The following is a 13641-nucleotide window of genomic DNA, read 5'->3' as shown; positions in this document are numbered from 1 at the left end:
AGAAGTTGCCCCACTTGTCCAAAATGACACACTTATTGCACTGGAAATGCAGTTGTTATTATATATAGGTTTTAAAAAAAGGTTTACATAAGTCTCTAGAGAAAACATCCATAAACCATTGGTAAGCATGGGGAAAGCCACTACATCTCCCTGGGATCAGTAGCATGGAATCTAACTGCTTGCTGGAATTCTTCCAGGTATTTGTAACCTAGATTGGCTACTGCTGGAAGCAGAATATTGGGCTGGATGGATCATCAGTATGGCAATTTTTATGTTCTTAAAACATTGCACATATAAACATGCAAATATGCCAAACTAAACATTCATTCAATAACCCTACAGTTTAAGCAGTTATCAAAAATTTAAAAGCCAACTAAACTGAAATTTGATTCCTTTTGAATTATTTACCTTACATTTAATTACAACTTACCTTTTCCCCATTAACAGCAACACTCAGTATTCCAATGCTGACTTGCAGCCAACGTTCAGTTGGATTGTACATACTAAAAGAAGTCTGAGATGCAATTCCTACACAGCAAGCATTAGGAAACTTGAACTCTTCAGGAACCAATATATTGCCTAAAAGAAAAAGCATATGTAAATAAAAATGATAAAAATTAGGATGAAATGTGATCAATTAGGATCAAGATTCACATGAGAACAAAAGTGCTTAACTTTATTATCTTTCTTATTAAATTTTTAAAGCAGAATTTTAAAGTGTTTTTAATACAGCTCCCCAACTGCTCGCTTATATATAAATAATAATTTTTCGGATGCTTTTAAGTTGCAGAGGGGAGTTAGACAAGGTTGTCCATTATCTCCTTTGCTCTTTGATATAGTTCTTGAACCCTTATTATTAGCTATTCGACAGGCAAAGGACATACAGGGTATTCCATGTGCTGGAGTGGAATATAAAGTATCTGCTTATGCAGATGACATCTTGCTTCATTTGAGGAATCTGGAAACAACAATCCCATGTCTACTAAAGGTCATAGATACATTTGGAAAATTCTCAGGATACAAAATAAATTGGACTAAATCAGAGATTTTACCTTTAAATGTGCATTGTACAAAAGGTATACTTGATTATTTCCCTTTTATATGGAAAGAGGATGGAATAAAGTACTTAGGTATTTGGCTGAATAAAACACTTGAAGAGACAATGAGAATAAATGAAAAATTTTTATTACAAAAAGTTACAGAGTTGTGTGAGCAATGGAATCCTTTAAATTTGTCCTGGTGGGGAAGAGTACAAACTGTTAAAATGATGATTTTGCCTGTGGTTTGCTATCATAGTAACATAGTAGATGACGGCAGATAAAGACCCGAATGGTCCATCCAGTCTGCCCAACCTGATTCAATTTAAAATTTTTTTTTTTTTTTTTTTCTTCTTAGCTATTTCTGGGCGAGAATCCAAAGCTTTACCCGGTACTGTGCTTGGGTTCCAACTGCCGAAATCTCTGTTAAGACTTACTCCAGCCCATCTACACCCTCCCAGCCATTGAAGCCCTCCCCTGCCCATCCTCCTCCAAACGGCCATACACAGACACAGACCGTACAAGTCTGCCCAGTAACTGGCCTAGTTCAATCTTTAATATTATTTTCTGATTCTAAATCTTCTGTGTTCATCCCACGCTTCTTTGAACTCAGTCACAGTTTTACTCTCCACCACCTCTCTCGGGAGCGCATTCCAGGCATCCACCACCCTCTCCGTAAAGTAGAATTTCCTAACATTGCCCCTGAATCTACCACCCCTCAACCTCAAATTATGTCCTCTGGTTTTACCATTTTCCTTTCTCTGGAAAAGATTTTGTTCTACGTTAATACCCTTTAAGTATTTGAACGTCTGAATCATATCTCCCCTGTCTCTCCTTTCCTCTAGGGTATACATATTCAGGGCTTCCAGTCTCTCCTCATATGTCTTCTGGTGCAAGCCTCCTATCATTTTCGTCGCCCTCCTCTGGACCGCCTCAAGTCTTCTTACGTCTTTCGCCAGATACGGTCTCCAAAACTGAACACAATACTCCAAGTGGGGCCTCACCAATGACCTGTACAGGGGCATCAACACCTTCTTTCTTCTACTGACTACGCCTCTCTTTATACAGCCCAGAATCCTTCTGGCAGCAGCCACTGCCTTGTCACACTGTTTTTTCGCCTTTAGATCTTCGGACACTATCACCCCAAGGTCCCTCTCCCCGTCCGTGCATATCAGCTTCTCTCCTCCCAGCATATACGGTTCCTTCCTATTATTAATCCCCAAATGCATTACTCTGCATTTCTTTGCATTGAATTTTAGTTGCCAGGCATTAGACCATTCCTCTAACTTTTGCAGATCCTTTGGGAATGATACCAGTGTTTTTTCAGGGGTCTTTCTATAAAAAATTAAATAGTATTCTGGTTAAATTTATTTGGCTGGGTAAAATTGCAAGAGTGGCTTTAGTGTCTTTGCAAAGACCAATTGAGGAGGGTGGGGTAAATTTTCCCAATTTTTATAGGTATCATCAGGCCTATATCATGCGCCAAGGTATGTATTGGGTCCTCCCAGAGCTTTTGGAACAATTACCAGAGTGGTTAAGGGTGGAGAGATCACTTATCTTTCCACTTAGGCTTGATCTTTTGCTTGGTATAAAAGTGCCTAGAATACGTAAGGACAATAGAGTATTAATGGATACTTGGAAAACATTAAGGTTTGTAGACAAATTAACTACTGATTCTATTTTAAAATCAAAACAACAGACTATTTGGGTAAACTCCAAGATACAAATAGGCGGGTTTAAGGTTGTCTGGAAAGATTGGATTAAAGCAGGTATAAGATCATTAACGGAAGTAATTGATAATGGTAAGATGCTTGAATTTTCAAAATTGCAACATAAATATGGTCTGAATAAAAAACAAAGTTATAAGTGGTTGCAATTGAAGCAGGCGATTCAGGTGGGGTTCCCTGAATGGAAATCTTTAAATGATCATTACAGCTTAGAATTCTTATGTTTCCAGGCAGATTTTCTAGGTCACCAGGCCGCAAAGTGGTATAAAATTATATCTAATTATTTGAATAAGAAGTCTAAAAATGGATTAAGAGATATTTGGAGCATTGAGATTAAGCATCAGATTAATGCATCTCAATGGCCACGTATTTGGTCTTGGAGAATTAAAGGTACGATGTTAGCATCTATTAGGCAAACATGGTTCTGTTTGTTGCATAGAGCATTCTGGACCCCTACTAGATTACAAAAATTAGGTTGCTCTAAGTCTAATAGATGCTGGCATTGTAAAATTGAAGTTGGAACTCTAGACCATCTTTTATTTTATTGTCCATGTATTCAGGCATTTTGGATATCAATATGGGATCAAGTTAATATGTTGATGGAGAGTCATGTGGCTTTATCCTATGACACAGTGATTTTTGGAATGTGTATGAGGGCCAAATGCCAAATATCTACAGCAAACAATAAATTATTGTTGATTCTTACGGGAGTGGGAATTCAACAGATAACAACTAATTGGAAAGACTGTTCTAGATTGAATTGTAATTTTTGGTGGAACTCAGTTTGTCATATGTATAAGATGGAAAGATTTCTTGCGATAGAGGAGGTATTTTAAAAGATTTCAAGAGGTGTGGAGGCCATTAATTGAATATTATAACAAGTAAAGTTTATTATATTTCCTTAGGGGATAATATATAGAAATGGGATGGGATGGGATGGGAGGGATAGGGAGGGAAAAATATTGGAAATATGTTGTTATGAAAAATAAGGAGATATATGTAATAGGATGGGATATTTATTGTTGTGCATTACTGGGTATAATAAAATGTTTAAAGTGTTTGAGGAAGAAGGATGGGGGGAGAGACAGATTTCATCTCAGATTAATTGTATTATCAAAAAGGGATGTATAATTATATATAAATTTGGAAGGAATATTTTATTGATATGGAAAAGGGTGGGAGGTGGGGGAAATAAAAACATGTATAATAATATTGTTTAAGAATGCCAAGTGTGTTATGTAAATTAATTGTAATAATACTGTACACGTGTTGAAAGAAATAAAAAGGAATAAAGATTTAAAAAATAAATAAATAAAGTGTTTTTAATGCAAATTTTTAATTACAACATCCAAGCATTACACTTGTAAATAAACTAGAGTATAGACATCATTATATATTTATTTTTAGTATTTCTATATCGTTATAGCCTAAGAAGTTTACATTCAGGTACTAGATATTTGTGCTTTGGTGTAGCCAGCTCAAACCTGTGGAATGCCCTCCCTCTTTGAGGCTTAAACGATCCTTTTCTAAATTCAAACCTCAGCTTAAATTATATTATTTCTCTGGCATTTCCTCTCAATTCTGGAAATTAATCCATTCTCTCCCCACCCTGCACCATGATCATGTATTCTGGAGTAGTCAACCAGCCATCTTTTTGTGCTCTCCCTCTCAGATATTTACTTTTATTCATACTAATTCTTTCCTTTCCCCACTAACCTTCTGTTTCAAATGATTGTCTTTCACAGGAAATCCAATAAATCTGAAACTGAAACCAATACAATACCATTTAACTTAAAAAAAAATAAAAAAGGACTTTATGATAACATATGGAGAATGATAAAAAAGAGATTTAGAGGAGCAGCTGCAAAGGTTAAAAATTTACATCAGGTGAAAATGTTATTCAAAAATACCATCCTGGAAGCCCAAACTAGATATATTCCATTTATATTAAAAAAAAAAGGAAGAACAAATGGCATCTGGTGTGGTTAACAAGTGAGGTGAAGGAGAATCCTTCAGAGCTAAAAGAGAATCCTTCAGAAAGTGGAAGAAAGATCTGACTGAAAATAATTGTAAATCCAAATTAGTCCAAACTTTTGCTAAATGTAAGAAGGGGTCCACAACCTATCAATGTTCTTAGCAAAGACCAGCTTCCAGTCACGGCACTTCAGAGATGGTGGTCTTTTGATGGCAGCGGGTTGAACTTCTGAGCATGTCCCTGAGGAAGGACACGAAACAGGGAGTCTCTGTAGGGCATTCAGCTAAAGCACCTTTGATGATTTGAACAGCTGCTATCATCTCCAGATAAGTTTAAGCAACGTTTTAAATAGATGGTTGCTACTTTTTTCTATTTATTCTATTAAGGAATCACAGTGATGCTTATATGAAATGTTTTAAAAGTTTTTATGCACAGGGCACTTTTTTGAAAAAATAAAATATGTTGGTGATTAGAAATAATGTTTTTGGGTAAAACCCACAGTATACTTTCTATGCACTCTATCTGTGGGACATACCCAGGTGAAAACCTGAAATAATGAGGTTATTCCCCAGAAACTGATATTCACCTTCATTGTTTAAGTCATCTAAGCTAAGTTTTAAGTACCGTGTGCAATTCAAAAAAACTTGGAAGCTGGTCTTTGCTAAGAACATTGAAAATAATTGTAAACAGCACAAGGAATGGCAAGTCAAGTGAAAAATTGCAAGAGGACTGGGAGACTGGGCAGATGATGTTTAATGTGAGCAAAAGGGAAAGAGGAACATTAACTATAGCTACTTGATGCAGGGTTCCATTAGGAGTCACTGCCCAGGAAAAGGATCTAGGTGTCATCGTTGAGAATATGTTGAAACTCTCAGCTCAAATGTATGGTGGCAGCTAAGAAAGCAAATAGAATACATTTTCATCAGAGTTAATGTTGGGTGGGTTTTATAGTATTGTTCACACTGATTTCAAATCTGTGTATAATTTTTTACTAGCACGTCACATTTTTGCAATGAGGCTCATTATATACAATCATAAACATTAATTGGGCGATATATCATGCATTTATAGGATAAACTTATAAGGAGGGTTAACAACAGTTGTCTTTGTATTTTTATCCTACAGACGGTGATTATATAAGTCTTTATTATGCCAAGACATTGTACTAATCATCCAGATAGTTTCTGTTAAGTCTGTGGTTCATTCACGACAAAAGCACAACATCGCCCATTACCGTAGATCTGAAGAGGTTACAAATTGTACTTTAGCTGTCCACTGGGTGACCAGGATAAGTCTTGGGCTCCATATATCATCTGTAACAGTTGTTCCAACGGACTACATGATGGGCTCAATCGACAAAAGGCAGCAATGTCATTTGCAATCTCAATGATTTGGAGAGAACCATGAGACCATATTAAAGATTGCTACTTTTGCCTTCTGAACACAAGTAGATTCTCAGCTAAAACTAAGCACAAAATTATATGTCCTACTCTGGAGTCTGCTATTAGGCATGTTCCTCATGATGACTCACTGCCTGTTCCTGTACCTCCACAAGATGGACTTGCTTCTGTGGAACATGATGATGAATGTGATGATGATGCAGCAGCTGATCACAATCCATTATCTGATCCTGATAATGTGAATGATGAAGATTCAGAACTAGAGACCTTTACACAAGCAGAGCTCAATGATCTTATTCGTGATCAAAATCTTCCAAAAGAAAAAGCAGAACTTCTTGCTTCAAGGCTTAAGAAAAAGCACTTCCTTATAAGTCATTACAGAAAAAGGAATCATAACTTAATTAACATTCATCACTGTAAATGGCTCATTTTGCTTTTGTCATAACATCAACGGGATCTTCAACAGTTTGTCACAAGTTCTGAAACCGATTAAGCAAATTCACTCTAGGTTATTTATTTATTTATTTTTTTCAGCTTCATCAGTGCATTAGATATTTCTTTTTTTCATAGCATTTTTCAAGACTTTTTATAACCTGTTGAATTATTTTAATCCAACTATAATAACAAAATAAGAAATATGTTCTTTCTAAAAGAGCATTTGTACAGCATAGTTTTTATTGGAATACAATATGAATCAAAATTACGCATTTAAAAATGCATTGCCATCAATTTATGAATTTAAAACGCAATGGAGATTTAATAAGAAATATTTGTTAAAGAAATTTATGCACAGCACAATGATAGAAATTTATTAAGATGATTCAGGAGCGAGGCACTAGTATAATTTTCTCGAACTGGGAATGACATGTCATTCACCGATAGGGTGAAATGACGGCGTTCTTTTGAAAAACTGCCACCATTTTGAAAACAACAGCATTAAGCAGCTGGCCACCCTACAATGTCAGAAGCCCTAAGAATTTTAGCAGGCATTAGTTTGGTAAGTTCTGAACTTATTACAAACGTGGAAAATTGATCTTAAAAGTAATAAGGTTTTTAAATGTTTCTAGTTCTTCTCATTTCCTTTTCTTTTTGTGTTGTTTTTTTTCTTGTTAGCACACTAAAGGGAGGAGGGAGTTAGGAATAATTTATACATAATATGTTACAATATGCTATATAATATGTGTGTTTATTCTTACTGAAAATGTGAGAAAGGATGGGTGGTTGGGGGGGTTATTATATCACTAGAATATTATGTGGTAGAGATTAATGTGCTATTGTGAAATAACTTGTATAGTATATTCTTTTGTGCACTTGCTGTTCAATTTGAAAATGAATAAAGAATTAAAAAAAAAAAATTTTCTAATTTTCAGTTTGGAGGTATTTTAATATCACAATATGATAAATGACACTATAAATGCTGTATGCTCCAGTAGCGTCAACAATCACTGTTAAATGTTTTAACAAGGTCAATGTAATATTATTTAGGGACAAGAAATGCAGGCTTTGAACAAAACTTCTTTATTTGATATCTTTTAATAGGTGAAGGCAATCAAAATGCTGAATTGTTGATATCAGAACGCAAAAGTTTACTAACCTCTGATTAAGCTTTAAATAGGAAAACGGCAGGGCTCCAGTTGGGACAAAGCTAAGTACTTTTGCTTTTTTTGCTGATTTTCTCATATATTCTACACTACAGCATTTGATCAGTTAAATAGTCTTACATGAGATCCTGCGGAACTTATGATGATATTCATACCCCATTAGACGCCTGTAATTTGGGGGTGTTGGGTGTTTAAAGTTCACAGATTCACTCAAATAGCGATATCAGTATATCTGGTTTTGCTAATTACTAGCTTCAGTGTGTGCAACTATTCTAGAATAGTGAAGCAAGCTCCTGCTCCGATTCTAACTAGCTGGGGCAACCTTCAGCCATTCAGGTTAAGATATCCACAGTGAATATTCATATGAAATATCTACATGTAGTGAAGGAGGTGAATGTAAATCTCACATTAATATGTATTGTGGATATCCTGAAAATCTGACTAATTCGGGTTCCCCAAGAGAGGTTTGGGAACCACTGCTCTATATTCACCATTCTCCTGTCACTCATTTCCTTGTAAATCACCATGGCCTTTCCCACATGGTTACACCATGTCAAGCATGATCTAGCAATTCTGTCTCTTCTCACCCCCCCCCTCCTATGTTCCAGCTAGAGAGTTGCGCGGGGACAGAAATACCACCCGTCCCCGCCAAAATGCCACCCGTCCCCACGAGGAATCCCACCCTTCTCCGGGAGGAATCCCTCCGTCCCCACCCGTCCCCGTGAGGAATCCCCTCCGTCCCCACGAGGAATCCCCTCCGTCCCCGCCCATCCCTATAAACTTCAGAAATAGTTATTTCATTTAATTATGCTACTGAATTAAAGGCTCTTGTAGAAACCCATTTACAAATAAGCAAAAAGACTTTATTAATTTGGAAATATTAATTGGGAAGAATACATACTTTGTAAACGGGTTTCTACCAGAGCCTCTAATGTGTAAATATAAAATATAAACACTCAGCTGATGAGAACCCCCAAGCTGTCAGCTGAGGACTTCCTTCGCAGTTGGCCGGGGGTCCCTTTTGCCAAGCTTGGCACAGATGCTGGCACCTCAGTGGCTCATGAATGCTGCCAGTGACTGCTGTGCTTGGTGGAGGGGAGCTCTGGCCGTCTATAGAGGAGGTCCTCTGCTGGCGGTGCTTGGGGGTCCCCACCAGTCACAGCAAGGGTCAGCAAGTACTACAACACTGTAGAAATAAAACCAGAAATGCATTTCCTTTTCTTTTGAACACAAAAAAAAACATCTGCTATATACATTTCCCAAAGCTAATATATTTTAGTCATTAAATTCCGTTTTTTACCTTTGTTGTCTGGAGACTTATTTTTCCATAAAGTTGGTCCAGACTTCATTCCCTTCCCCAACTTTTTCTTTTTCACCCTGCCCTTTTCTTTCTCTCTCTCTGCCCCCATTTCTTTCTTTCTTTCTCACTGCCCTCCCCCAAGCCACCGCCATGGGGAACAGGCTGCCACTGATGCCGCAATCGGGGAACAGGCTGCAGCCAAGTTCTGAGCTCTCCATGCTTCCCTTCCCGGTAAAGAGGATGCTGAAGCGCTGGGCTGACCAATCTTCCCATCTCCACCCCAGACCCCACCCCCCATAATAGTACTAATTGTAACACCATTTTTTCGATCCATTTTTCATATATACACGCATACAATATAATCGTATTAACAACACATAATGGTTAACCACAAAATTAAAATACAGAAAGCATACTGTATGCTTTTCAACATTTCTACCAGAAAACAGATAACCCTATGCAAATGCAGGACCAAAAACTAAAAGTACTAACATTCAAACAAACCCTAAGATGCAAGACTCTTCAAGCAGTACAACCCCCAGAGAAAACCAAACAAGTGCATTTCTTCCTGAACAAACAGCAGATGCAAAATCACTAAATAAAAGCATTTCCTCTACCGTTGTTGTCTCTCTCCCTCCATGTGTCTTGCTTTCTAGCCTGTCCCCCCTGTTTAGCTTCAGGCTGGTCCATGGTGCGATCAACGCTGGGTCTTCGGGCTGGCTCCCCAAGTGCTGCATTGCACAAAGCTGTGGGAAGCGGCTCCTCGCACGTGTCCCATACCTCATTTGGAAGCCTTCCTTCTGACTTTGCGACATCAGAGAGAAGGCTTCTGGGTTAGGCGCAGGCTGCGGGTAGGAGCCTTTTCCCATGGCTTTGTGCACTGCAGCACTCAGGGAGCCAGCCCAAAGATGCCGCATTGATCGCACCGAAGACCGGTGGCTACTGAACAATCTCTTGGGCCCGATGGAGGTGCCGGCCCTGTGGACCGGTAGAAAATTTCTGCGGACCGGCGGTTGAAGCTGAGCCGCGAGCCACACTCAAGTGGATAAAGAGCCACATGCGGTTCGCGAGCCATGGTTTGCCAACCACTGATGTAGAGTAAACGGCAATCTCTTATGCATTAAGATGGCAACACCCCTTTGCCTCCCACTGAAGGTAAAAGAGTAGACTTCCCCTACCCAACCCCTCAGCAGCTTGGCATGCTCGATCTAATACCCTTCAAATACTTGAAGGGTATTAACGTAGAACAAAATCTTTTCCAGAGAAAGGAAAATGGTAAAACCAGAGGACATAATTTGAGGTTGAGGGGTGGTAGATTCAGGGGCAATGTTAGGAAATTCTACTTTACGGAGAGGGTAGTGGATGCCTGGAATGCGCTCCCGAGAGAGGTGGTGGAGAGTAAAACTGTGACTGAGTTCAAAGAAGCGTGGGATGAACACATAAGATTTAGAATCAGAAAATAATATTAAATATTGAACTAGGCCAGTTACTGGACAGACTTGTACGGTCTGTGTCTGTGTATGGCCGTTTGGTGGAGGATGGGCAGGGGAGGGCTTCAATGGCTGGGAGGGTGTAGATGGGCTAGAGTAAGTCTTAACAGAGATTTCGGCAATTGGAACCCAATCACAGTACCGGATAAAGCTTTGGATTCTCGCCCAGAAATAGCTAAGAAAAAAGAAAAAAAATTAAATTGAATCAGGTTGGGCAGACTGGATGGACCATTCGGGTCTTTATCTGCCGTCATCTACTATGTTACTATGAGAAAGGTGGGTCTCTTACAAATATGCTATATCAGTACCAAGCTTCATGAGATGAGTCAATATCCATGAACGCTTAATGGGAGACTTGACTCCATTCACATTAAGCGTAGTCACTTTCAAATCAGCCATAACCACAGACTATCTGGATGCCCAGCTAAACTCCACCGCAGATTGAGTATGTGCTACCAACCACAATGCCCCTGGTACCTCATCCCACTCCTACACCCACCCTCCCCACACACCCCACAAACATACACAGGCATACCCCCCACACCAGACATACCATAGCCATACCCCCACCCACCCACCCTCCCCCAGAGCATGCCTCCCCCAGCATACAATCCCATATGCACTTCCCCAGCCCACCCAGAGAGGACCTCCTCCCCAGCCAAAAAAACAACACATTTCTGCATTCCATCCAAGAACACAACTGCAAAACCAAACTAGAGAGCCCAGCAAGACCCCAGTCAAATTGGGCCACAGGCAGAGAGCCGATAGCCAAAGCAGATTGGAGTTCTCACAGAGTGAAGGCCCCCCCCGGCCCCTGCAATGTCCTCCAGCAAACAGCATACAGTCCAGGAAAATGCAGGTGCACAGGGGTCAGGACGGTAGGAGCCCCAGCAGGCCACAGCAAACATGGGGCCAAAACCCTGTGCCCAGCGAGGCGTCCCCGGCAAGGTCCACTCCATTCCCCACAGGAAAGACAGAAGTCGTCCATCAGGCCGCACAGAGTCTTAAAAGCAGTAAATTGGGCAGGAAGCCGCTCCATAACTGCCCTGGCTTCCTTCACCTTGGCAAGGGTAATTGCCCTGCCATCCTGTCACACACGCAGCTTTGCCGGGATCACCAGTGTGAATTGGAGGCCTCGGTTGTGAAGATCGTGCAGAACAATGACATAAGTTTGCAGCCACTTGGTCTTCTTTTCCCTATCTGCCCTCCCGCAGCACAGTCGACCGGAAGTCTTCCCGATGTCAGCGCTGATGTCAGAGGGAGGGAGGACTTTGCTTAAGCCCTCCCTCCGACATCAGCGCTCACATCGGGAAGACTTCCGGTCGACTGTGCTGCGGGAGGGCAGGTAGGGAAAAGGCTCAGTCGAATTTCAGCTTGCAACCAATCTGAACAAACTCCAGTACACAATGGTCTGATGAGATCTGTGCCCAGGTCTCTGAATACTCTTAATAGCCATCCCCCTATCTTCAGTGGAACTGGTCTGGACCTGACGTCATTGTGCTTTATTTGATGTTGTAGCGGAATGAGAATAGAGGTTTGGCTCCACCTGGGATCTGAGAATCTCTGGCTCTCTAAAAGGATCACTGAGAAGAGGCTCCTCCTGAGTACTTCTGAAAGTGCCTAGAGCCATAAAAATTAGACTGCCTGGAGCCTATAGAGCAGTGTCCCGTGGCACACTAAAGGTAGTGGCCGTGGCTCGAGGAACCCGGACGTGCACGGATATCGCCGTGATGACATTACACGCATGCGTGGCATCATCATGTCAATGTCCGCATGTGTGTGAAGGCCCTCCAGGCGAGCCCTGAGATGCCAGTGGGGGGGTGCCAGAAGGGAACAGGGCCAGAGAAAAGAATAGCTTCTGGCGCCCACTGATTGCCTACAGGTCGTGCCTTTCGCCATGAGAGGCATGTCCTATAGGCAGTCAGCTGGCGCCAGTGTCTCTCCTCCTCCCCAGTGAGCTGCAGTGTGCACACAGTTTGAGATACACTGCTCTAGAGGTTCGTGGTCTGCTGTCAGGTAGAGATTTTGGCTGATGATCTGTCATGTTGGTCATCAGATTGTACAATCCCTTTCCAAACATCCCCCCTCCTTTTTACAAAACCACAAAAGTGGATTTTAGTGCCAATCAGCGTCAGAACAGTATACAGCTTTCGCGGTTTGGTAAAAAGGGGGAATCATTTGTCCCTTGAATGGAAGAGGTGATTCTTCATAGGCTGTAACAGTTTTACTGTGCTGTGTATGTGCTGCAGTCTGCCTCAGCTCTTAGAGTAGCTGGATATGGGAGAAGAAATTATTGTCTCAAATGGACCACTCTTCCAACTCAATCTTTAGGCAGCCAGTCAGACCGGAATTTGAAAGCTTCTAATCCCCAAGGATCCGTGCACATAAAAGGGGGAGGTGAAATGCAGTCGGCACCCTGTGGAACCCCACTGAGCCCTCTACAAATGCCTTACAACCTGCACTCAAGTCCCTGCAACCCAGTAGGTGAGCAAAGCTAGTAGAGGACTGGACCCCAAGCTCCACAAAAGTTTCCGCAGGCTGGCTAACAGGTACAACATTAGTGATTGGCCTACCAGCTTCTGACTTCAATCTGCTTCTCCTCCACACAGGTAGAGCTTGACCCTCAAAGTGGTGAGCTCTAAGCACCAAAAGCTGTCAAAAACTATGCAAAAAGACTGTAAAAATAAATTTATATACAGAACAGAGGAGATAGTCTCCTACCAGTTCGTGCGTAGAAGAAAAACTGAAGGGGGCAGCAGAGCCCTCTAGTAAAGAAGGGGGGGGGAATTCAAATGCAGGAGTTGATTTCTTTTGCATGGCTCACAAGTATAGGGATATTACCCATCCATCCAGAATGACACACCTATTGCAATAGAAATTGTGTTTGCAAGCATGTTTGCAGCATGTACAAACCTGTTATTTCATAGGTTTTAATCCAGCAATAGTAAAACCTCTCTCGCTCATAATAAAATCCCAGTCAATATTCTTCATAAGGCTGGCTCCTAGTCAGGCCCATCAGGCCCAAACATTGTTGCAACTAATATTCTGCAAGCTCCTCTCATACCTTATCAGTCTTCTGTACATATACAGTAAGATCAACTTCTGGAGGCT

The 13641-nt window shown here is 40.8% G+C and overlaps 1 protein-coding gene across 6 annotated transcripts in view; it reads right to left on the bottom strand.

The window, feature by feature from the left end:
* Positions 1-13641, bottom strand: part of CEP192 (centrosomal protein 192) — a 402896-nt gene that overhangs the window by 196657 nt on the left and 192598 nt on the right. For all 6 annotated transcript variants that reach the window (XM_033934141.1, XM_033934142.1, XM_033934138.1 and 3 more), the window contains one exon: positions 431-579. In XM_033934141.1, the coding sequence (XP_033790032.1) occupies positions 431-579 (149 nt within the window). The remainder of the gene's footprint in view (positions 1-430; positions 580-13641) is intronic.

Source organism: Geotrypetes seraphini, chromosome 2 (assembly GCF_902459505.1).
Source record: "Geotrypetes seraphini chromosome 2, aGeoSer1.1, whole genome shotgun sequence".
Classification (NCBI taxonomy): Eukaryota; Metazoa; Chordata; class Amphibia; order Gymnophiona; family Dermophiidae; genus Geotrypetes; species Geotrypetes seraphini.
Note: the sequence above shows the minus strand (reverse complement) of the source record. Positions and strands in the feature narration are given on the sequence as shown.